The sequence below is a fragment of the Elaeis guineensis genome, chromosome 8, assembly GCF_000442705.2.
Source record: "Elaeis guineensis isolate ETL-2024a chromosome 8, EG11, whole genome shotgun sequence".
Classification (NCBI taxonomy): domain Eukaryota; kingdom Viridiplantae; phylum Streptophyta; class Magnoliopsida; order Arecales; family Arecaceae; genus Elaeis; species Elaeis guineensis.
Genome location: NC_026000.2, coordinates 16,209,607 through 16,219,630, shown reverse-complemented (window position 1 = coordinate 16,219,630; position 10,024 = coordinate 16,209,607). Strand labels below are relative to the sequence as shown.

Genomic DNA, 10,024 nt, shown 5'->3' with positions numbered 1-10,024 from the left:
CATTAGGTCAATAACTAACAACAGAGCACCCACTCTGATACCACTTATTGTCCAGAGGTAGCAATTCAAGAGGGGGGAGGGGGTGAATTGGATTCTTGTAAATTTTAACCAAATTTGAAATCTAAATAAATATATGTTTTAACTTAGGCAAACCAGAAAGTTTGTGAAATGAAGGCTTTAAGCAGCGAAAGTAAGATAGTGTATGCAAACCAAGAATCTAAATAATACAAATCAAAAATTAAAAGTAAAGTAAAAAAAGCAAGGAAAGTCGCAACACAAACGCATAAATTTATAGTGATTTGGTGTAATCCCGTACCTACGTCCATTCCTTAAGCTCTCTTTGAAAATTTTACTATAATTTCTCTAATTATAGTGTATTTCTACAAACAAACTTAGTTGATTTTTTGAGATCATTAATCAAAATCTTACATGGATAGTTTTTCGAGTTTACTATCAACCCAATTAATTTTTCGGACTCACCAACCAAAATCTACAATGTCCAATTTCAATCTTAGACGAGTCTAATCTCTAAGTTTCTTTCTTCTAAAAAAATTTGTAAAGAAATCAAAATACAAAGATAAAAAATTTTAGTACAAAAGAAAAACTAAAAGATGAACTCTTTGATGCACGGAAGAAGAGATTGAAATATTGATCTTTTGAAATCTAATCACTCTTTTTTGAAGCTTGACTTCTTTTTAATTGATACTTGAGAGGATAGAGAAGATGTTAGAGAAGATTACTCTTTGAAGGCTCTCAAAACAGTGCACTAAATTCTTTCTTTTCTTCTCTTTTCAATGGTTTTCAATGAAGCTCAGTCAATCTGAAAGTTTCTTTTTTAATCCATTTCATCTCTCTTCCTAAATGATTTTCTAGCTTTTTATAGGCTTGAAAGAGGCTTGAGAGTGAGTTTTGGCCATTGAAAGGGCTGAAATAGCCGTTAGAAGTAAAAACTAGCTGTTGGAGAAGTACAAAAAAATTAACCATTGGTACAGTACTAGGCCACTTGTCGACTCGATTTTTGTTTAGAGTCTACTCGATTTTCGAATCGATTTAATTTTTATTTTGAGTTAGCTCGATCTCAGACATGCTGAATTTAGCTTTCTATTTTTCTGAGAGAGAGTCGATTCCTACTGTTCACGAGTCGATTTGAGCTCTACGCTACTTGATACCGACATACCAGAATCGACTCAAAACCTCCTGGAGACAACTCAAAACCTTTCAACTTTATTCTTTTCATAGTTTTGCCTCTTAAAATTGAATTTCTCAACCCTAGTGCTTCCAAATGATATTTTCTTCTTCCAAATTCTTTTTCTTCATAATGAGCCATCCAAACTTGTAAGAACTTGTTCTTTTAAGTCCTTTAGCTTGACATCTTGAGAGGATTTTTTTAAAGAATAATTTCTTCATTGTGAGTATAAAAAAAATCCTATATTCATTCTTGAAATACATGATTAGTAATTTTTATGCTCAAAATTTTATGATCATTAAAATCAATTATAGGATCAACTGCATTCTTTTGAAAAAAAATATGACTATGTATTTTGCCATGTGTACTCTGAGTAGAGGATTATTCATTACACAAAGCCAAATTATGGAAGGATGCATATTAAGACCAGGCATTTGGCTAATGCGTGTTCCCAAGAGGGAATTTCCGGTGATAAGGATGAGGGGGACAAGAAAGACTCTTAGGAAGGCAGGGTGGAAAATGTTGATGAAGAGAAGGAAAATATCAAGAAGAATAAAGGGAGATCAAGAAGGCGTCGCATGACACCATAAAAAAAGAATGGTGTCACATGAGCGGTCTTGGGTCAACAAGCAGAAGCCAATCTAGTTGAGGAAGTCTGAGGAGATCACCAAAGAGTATGCTGCTCTTTTCTTCAAGAGCCCAACCAGTGTCGGGAGGAACATCTTGCTATGAAACACCTGCAGGGCCAACTTGAGTTCAAATTCTTCTTTTGGGAACGGGGTAACAGATTCCTGATCCTGAAGGTCATTTGCAAGAACTTGATCGATAAGTGCAGTAGTTGTTCAAGTTTGTTGAAACCAAGGACGACTACTATACTTAAGGCTCTTCTCGAAGAACTTGGAGCTCGGCATCCATGAGGACTCTCAGAACAAAGCAAAGGTTGCAGAGCTGCTGAGGTACCAGTACTCGACCAATAGTGGTGATGAGAAGGACTGTTACAAGAATGAAAAAGGTGAGCACTAAATTTACTACATCACTGGTGAGAGCTAAAAGAAGATGGAGAACTTCTCCCTCCTGGAGAGGCTAAGAGGTCCTTTTCATGGTTGATGCAATGGATGAGCACGCTATGGTTCAGCTGAAGGAATTTGAAGCGAAGAAACTGGTGTCTGCTACAGAGGAAGGACTGCATCTGAAAAGAAAGTTTTGATTATGTCAAGAAAGATTGGTAAAAACATGCATGTAACATAACCACTCAAAAAAATAAAAGGGGAAAAGGAAACTCTCTCACTGAGAAGCAGAACTCCAGCAACGACTCACGAAGCCAGCTCCACCCCTCATGTTGGCATCCGGAATACCATTGTTAAGATTGATTGTGAGAAAGCCAAAAGGTGAAGGCTTCCAAGTGAAATTTATCACCCTAGAAGGCATAGGAAATTTATCATTCTCTCTTCAGATAATCCAATACTTCATTTGTTATATCATTCACATCTTCCTCGCACGTGTCGAGCTTCCAGCCGACACCCCATAAAAACCGAGATGGACCGACCTACTGCGCAACAGCCCCTATAGTTCTTCTCGGTCCGTTCCCATCTCGTTTGAATTGAAGTAGGGATAGGAATTCTTTCACTCCATTAACTAATTCTGCAGCCAGATAGGGAGGTGGATGGTGGAGGAAACTTTTATAGGGATCAACAGGTGCCATTCTTGCCCACTATGCAAAACATACCGTAGCATGAAATTTAGCTTTGTAAGTATATATGAACACTATAATCGTTACAGCACATAATATTTCCTTTCAGCGCTACACTTTCCGATCTTAGTAGATTTCACGTTCAGCTTCAGCTTCAGATTCCTAAACTACATGATCAAATATTAACAGGTAAACAAGTTCTGAGATCATTGTTATAAGCTTTTTTACTAAATGTCATAGTATAGGCTTGAGGGCTCCTGTTCCACCAACAAATAGGGCACACGCCTTAGAGACCTACACTGAACTCAACCCATATGTTACATGTGGCTTAGACCTTTTAGTGTTTTTAACGTTTAATCTAAGCTATCCCAGGCTAATTCCACGAGAAAGCAGGCCCCTTCATGAAAGATGGTTGAAACCGGATTATTAGCCAAGAGGAAGGTGGAATACAAGAACTTTGGGTCAATTTGGATGGAGGTAATCTGGCATGAAAAAATGCTTTTCATGTTTGGTATGAAAAATGAAAGAAAAAGATGATAACAAAAATTGATGGACCATATATTTATTTTATTAAGAGAAAAGATAGAACAAATATCATAGAGAGTTAGTATTTGATAAATTCTTAAATAGTGATAATTTATACTTGACAATAATATCTTAAATAAAACTGCATATATAATCATTAAATTTATTTGATATTTTTTTAAATTTTTTCAATAAAATATTTTTATAAAAAAATTAAGATGATGTGGCATTATGTAAATGGTCATGTGATTATAATTATTATATAAAAATTAATTAGAAATAATAATATTATTTTAATATTAAAAAATATTTTATGTTGAAAAATATATTTATAAATTTGATCATATTTTTATATAAATTTATCTTCAATCAAACATCATAATTCTTTTATAATATTATTTTTTGAAATAATTTTTTTATCAATAAAATATAATAAAAATTATCTTCTTTTATAATTATTTTTTTAAATAAATAATTTTAAAAATTATTAAATTATCTGATAATTTAATATATTCTAACTAAATGGATCTTCTAATTAACTTTTTATTCATGACACATGGTTGGTCGGCGGTGTTTTTCTATGTGATTATAATAATATAGGGACTAAAAGTAAAATGGTTAGAATAAAAAAATTGAAATAAAGTGTGAGAAGTTTGGAAGTTTGGGACCAAACCCCAAGAGTTACTGTTCGAGGAGTTGATCTCCATTATTATTATTTTTTTGTTTCCAAGCTAAAATAATTGTTAAAGATTGAAAGAAAGAGGAGAGAGAGGAGAAGGGGAGAGATGCAGAAGCCGGAGCGATGGGTGTACGCGCTCTTGGGCGGTCTTTTGCTGATCGCCGTGGGATACATGAATTGGAACTCATGGGGAGGCGGCGGCGGTGGCGGCGGGGGGTTCCGGATCCCGATCCCGTGGCTGCAGCCGCGGATGGGGTTCATCGGGCGGAATGGGACGCAGTTCGTGGACCTGGAGAACGGCTTGCCGGTGTACATCAACGGCTGGAACTCCTACTGGCTAATGTCGTCGGAGAAGCGGACGTGGGTGTCGGAGATGCTCCGGCGGGGGCGGGAGATGGGGCTCACCGTCTGCCGGACCTGGGCATTCAGCGACGGCGGCCCCAAGGCTCTTCAGCTCTTCCCCGGCCACTACGACGAGCAAATGTTCCAGGTCTCAATTGATCTCACTGACTCTTTTTTCCCTTCCTCCCCTAAATCTAGAATTCTAAAGTGCTTTTTTCTGGGCCAGAATTATTTATTTTTAAAAATAAGTTGGATCCTATGAGTGGAATAAGTTATTTTGGGTGGGAAAAAAGTCCTTGATTTTCTTTTTTTAAAAATAATTATTGGATTCTTTTTTAATTTTTGAATGATTAATGATGGATGGCCTTTGGACTGGCTCCTGGTACAAAATTTGAGTAATTTTACGAGGGATTTCGCTGATCTTTTGCTCAATTAGTAGTTGGAATTTCAATAACGATGACAACGATTACAACTACTAGTAAATTATTGGTGTTGCTGTTGCTGTTGCTGTTCTGTATGTTTCATGCTTCTTTTAGTTGGATTGGTAATTTGAAGAGGCTGAGTTGAAACAGAAAAAGGAATGCGGGTTGAAATATTAGAGCTCACTTGTAGATGAATGTTTCTTCAGAATGAAATATCAAATCTCTGTTGCTTAGCTCCTCTCTGAAAACTTTGGCAGTTGAGCTGTTACACAGCTTGTGTTGCCTTAAAAAGCGGATTAGTTAGCTTAAAGTGAGAAGTGTCTGAGGAATACCGGCACTTTTACTGAAAACATGCTTCTGCTGGATTTGCCTTATTGGTGGGGTGTAAAGGAAATATAGTGTGGCCTTAATGATTTTATCTGCTTATAAGATGTCCAAAATCCAAATGGCATGCTGCTTTAGGCTACTTGGACCACGGGATTGGTGGAGTCAAGATATGCCTACCCTATCAGTGGTCTTGTTTAATGCTTTTGTTCGCCTAACTCTTTTGTTGATATATCATGTTGCTCTTAAATTAGCCATGCTTAATTATACTTCCCTTTTACCGCACTCAGACCATTTTTTGTCGGTTCTGTGAACAGCTACATTTAATTTATTAGATTGGCTTTGCATTATGCATGTCCTTTTCAATGTTTAGCTGATTTTATGACTAAGTACATTTGGTTTTAGGCTTTGGATTATGTGATATATGAAGCAAGGAGGAATAACGTAAGGTTAATTCTTTGTCTTCTAAATAATCTCAATGCATTTGGTGGTAAAGATCAATATGTTAGATGGGCACAAGAAGCTGGTTTTAATGTGACAACATCATCAGATGCATTTTTCTCATTTGATGTCATCAGGGGCTACTTCAAGGATTACATAAAGGTACCTTCTAAGCTTATCTGATTCAATTTATTAGTTGGTAGTGCTCATTTTTCTAGAAGTTTGTATTTTTTTCTGTTTTAATTTAGATTGAACTTGGGGTTGTCAAGCTGCCATGCTTCGTTTGACAAGTGTACCTTTTGGTGAAACGTTCAGGATAGACTCTTATCAACAGATCAGTGGATCCTCCAATCTAAGTGTGGTTAAATTATGTTGAGCAATCTAAAGTTACATGTCATATATAATCTTGGTCCATTAACTCTTGAATCTCCCATGGTTTGTGTCAATTTTTGACACAGAGTGTGTTTGAATGAGCAAGAGAAAAATAAAATTGAAGCATTTCATGTTTTATCAATAAAATTTGTTGATCATACCTATAAGAAAAAAATAAAACTTTTAGTTATCATGAGAAGAACTTTACTTTTCTTTTGATTGTTTCTTCTGTTTCTGCCATATTGATATATTTAGCAATTTTTTGACTTCACTATCTTCATTCTTCACATTTTCAAGACATTGTATTTTTCTTTTTTATTTTTTGTTCTGGAGAGATGTGGTTATTCCAAGAAACACCAGTCAGAATACAATTTTTATAAGAAAAATATAATTTCTTCTAAGAAACAAAGAAGTATTCTTTAATACCTACTTTGAGTGCCTGTGTTTGTGGGCATGTATGTAGTGTGGGCATGACTTAACTTTTGTCAAAGCATCAACAGGCTGGTATCAATGTTGTTATATGGTGGTCCATCATAAAGAAGGTCTAGACCATCAGCAACATTATAAATTCCAAAAAGAAGAAAATATCAAATGCCTCATATTTTTGGAAGTTGTTACTTGTCATCCAGTGGTCTCCAGATGAAAGCCTTCGAGGATAGGAGAGTTTAGTTGTTTAATACATGATTAAAGCCAGCATGTGTAGTTAGGTGTGTGGAACATAATGAACTTCATAAAATTGACACTAGTAAGTTTCTCTGTTGTGACCTACATGTCACAGGTGTGAACAATGGAAACAGCCTCTTCACACGTGGGGTTAAGGCTAGGAAGCCGTTTATCACTCAACAAGACTTTCGTCTTTGGTTACAGGCTGTAGCTTTTAGTATAATCCACCGACATTGTTCATGGATTAGATCAAAGCTATATCTTTATTATTGTGGTGTGGTATACAATGTTCTTACTTCTATTTTTAATGAATAATGCCTACTCTAAAATTTTAACTACTGGGCATCATTTATCTTCTGCAGACCTTGATAAAGGAGGCACTTGGATTGTATGCTCTTATGCCTATTGAAAGTTGCAAGCATCACAATTAATGCTTGTTATATCTAAATTCTGAAAATAAACATTGCAGGCAATTGTGACAAGAAGGAACTCATATAGTGGAGTTAGATATTATGATGAACCTGCTATATTTGCTTGGGAGCTCATGAATGAGCCACGATGTGTGTCTAAATCATCTGCTCCTATTCTTCAGGTAACAAAGCTAATCTGTAACTTGGTTTGCTCATGTTACTTTTGCCTTGATTTCTTTAAAATATTGGATAGAACAACCAATTGTTACAAAAGATGGAATCTTGAAAAGATCAACAAGTGCTTATTTTTGATGTCCTCAAATGCCAAGAAGCGTAACCCTTAGTTGTGCATTTTTTTTTTTTTTTGGGCCAGGATTGGATTATTGATATGTCTTCTCATATTAAGAGTTTAGACAAGAAACACCTTGTCACAATTGGACTGGAAGGATTTTATGGGCCTGGAAGAACTGAAAGATTGAGGGTGAATCCAGGGGAATGGGCAGCTACATTTGGCTCTGATTTTCTACAAAATTCAGCAGATGAGCATATAGATTTTGCTTCAGTGCATGCATATCCTGATAGCTGGTTGGTGGCCATTCTAACCGATTTGTTTCATGTAGTGCTTGTTAGTTTCCACTTAGAACCACCTTTATTTCCCTTCTTTTTTAAATATTTTCACAACAAAGAGGATGACGCTCTGTTTTATGTTTAGGATCCCAAGGGCGAGCCTGGAAGAGAAAGTCAAGTATCTTTCTAGTTGGGTGGATTCTCACGTGAATGACAGTCAGAATGTACTGAAAAAACCAGTACTCTTTTTAGAATTTGGATCCAATTTGCGTGCCAAGAAAAATGGCACATATGAAAAAAATGTTTTACTGAATGTGGTTTATGACAAAGTATATGAGTCCGCGAAGAAGGGCCAAGCTGGTGCTGGAGCTCTAATTTGGCAGTTGATGGTTGAAGGAATGCAAAATTATCGTGATGAATTCTCACTGATAGCATGGGAGAATCCATCCACTTACAAGTTGATAGTACAACAATCCTGCCGATTACTGAGATTGTTTCAAAGATTGAAAAAAATCAGCAAACCCTGCTCTGATTTTCAGCCCTAAGGATTGATCATCTGTTCTCTACAACAATAACATTGTTCTATATTCATTTCCAAAGGCATATTAAATTCTTTTTGTCAAAGATGAGGCGAATGATTAAGAAAGAAATTCATGAGAAATATGTGCTATTGGAATTAAACATGGTAAACTCATGGAGATCAGGTCTGCTATTGAAGGTGAAGGTGTTATGTCTGAATTCAGAATAACAACTTTTGAGTGTTAACAACCATCGAAGCTGTTGTCAATGAAGATTGACTAACAGCAGGGGATGTTTCTGCAATGGAGATCATGAATGACGGTTTTTTAGGATACTGCATGTATAAGGATATACTATGATTTGTTCTACCAGGCAAAAATGTTTGTAATCCCAGAAAACAGATATTGGTGTTATTTAATAATTGGTTGGTGAGGTTCACCTAGTTGCTATTCCATTTGTACGACACATGTTGGCTTGCTTATACTTAATAAATATGAGTAGATGAGTTCCCAAATAGTCATGTTTTTTTTTTGTTCTTTTTTTGATTTTCTTTTTGCTTCTTTGCTTTGTAATATAACCAAGGTTCTGCAATGTTTGTGTTCTACCTAGGGGCACACGATATGTTGAACGGCAAATGTGCATGAAAAGGAAGAAGATAACAAAATAAAAATTTGTTGGGGGGGGGGGGGGGGGGGTGTGATGGGATCTGGGAGGTGTAGCGTCTTCCTCTTTCCCATCTCTTTCACCTCTCTCTCTCTTTAGTTCTATCAACTTGGACTACGTTAGTCTGGTGTATTCTCATAGCCCTGTTTGAATTTATATCATAACTGTGCTATTTAATGGAGCAAAGTGATTGGTATGAGGTTAAATGCAAATTAAGAACAATAGAAAAGGACTGCTTGGTTTTGACATTATCATGTTAAAATTCTATCTAAAAATTTAGGTATTTAGATGGATAGATCTAAAGTATAAGCATCATAAGAGTTTTTAACTTATCCGATACAAAATTTTTACCAAAAAAACTTTTCCAATACAAAATTATTATTTCTCAACAAAAGGAAAAATCACTCGGACGCCTAGTGCCAATCACTTTGCTCCATTAAATGGCTTAATTCACGATACCAATTCGAGAGCAATGAGAATACACTACACAAGCCGAGTGACTTGATAAGTGATCTTTTTGAGTCACTAGAGCAAGTTTGTTGTCTATTAAAATATGTCCATTTTCATCAAAAAAATATGTCCATTTTCGCATTTGAACGGGTTTAATTATGTAAATCTAGAGCCATCATAAAGACACCGTTGTCAGTTGCTTGCTTTTCAAAGGGTGCTCGCTTATCATCCGGGAAAAAAAAAAAAAAGGTGCTCGCTGTAGATATGACTCCGACAAAGGATGCTATTGTTTTTGGTTTTGTTTTTTTAAAAGTACATCATAGGATACTGGAGTTAATAACAAGCAGGGCCATGACAGCACAGAGCTTGATGATTCGCAGTGGATAGTCTACATGATTTCGATTTTTTTTTTTTTTTTTTGAAAAAAGAGTTAGTTTACATGTTTTCTTGGAGGAGGATCATGGTTTATAAATTTGATCCGTAGAAAGAAATTACTCAAAATGGAGCAGATGAAACACAAGAAAGAAAAAGCACGATTAAAATGAGAAGATACGATCAAAATGAATTTTAAAACCAACATTGTTTTGACTTTTGAGCGTTCATTAACTTACACATATGGGAAAAAAATATGAAAGAAGTATGCAAATCAATAATTTTTTTAATCATAGTTGGCATAACTCGGTCCTCGAGAAAAACTTTACATCATTATTTTACGAAGAGGAAGCATACTATTAGGTGGACTCCAGATCTTCATTATGGACGGTATTTTTG

The 10,024-nt window shown here is 35.6% G+C and overlaps 1 protein-coding gene across 2 annotated transcripts; it reads left to right on the top strand.

Moving 5' to 3' along the window:
• Positions 1-4,094: 4,094 nt before the first annotated feature.
• LOC105050000 (mannan endo-1,4-beta-mannosidase 6) lies at positions 4,095-8,282 on the top strand. 2 transcript variants are annotated; one of them, XM_073242613.1, is made up of 5 exons: positions 4,095-4,570; positions 5,665-5,771; positions 7,114-7,236; positions 7,428-7,639; positions 7,767-8,282. In XM_073242613.1, the coding sequence occupies exons 1-5, from the start codon at positions 4,204-4,206 to the stop codon at positions 8,164-8,166; spliced, it is 1,209 nt and encodes a 402-aa protein (XP_073098714.1). In that variant the 5' UTR covers positions 4,095-4,203; the 3' UTR covers positions 8,167-8,282. The 2 variants fall into 2 exon arrangements, with proteins under 2 accessions (XP_073098714.1, XP_010928140.1); XM_010929838.4 differs by having other exon boundaries at positions 4,101-4,570; positions 5,574-5,771.
• Positions 8,283-10,024: the final 1,742 nt, after the last annotated feature.

Excerpts from the sequence above, each read along its gene's own strand:
- LOC105050000 (XM_010929838.4), top strand. The coding sequence starts at position 4,187 with ATGCAGAAGCCGGAGCGATGGGTGTACGCGCTCTTGGGCGGTCTTTTG. Across the intron at positions 4,571-5,573 it reads ACGACGAGCAAATGTTCCAG|GCTTTGGATTATGTGATATA; the intron begins GTCTCAATTGAT and ends ATTTGGTTTTAG. Across the intron at positions 7,640-7,766 it reads CATGCATATCCTGATAGCTG|GATCCCAAGGGCGAGCCTGG; the intron begins GTTGGTGGCCAT and ends TTTTATGTTTAG.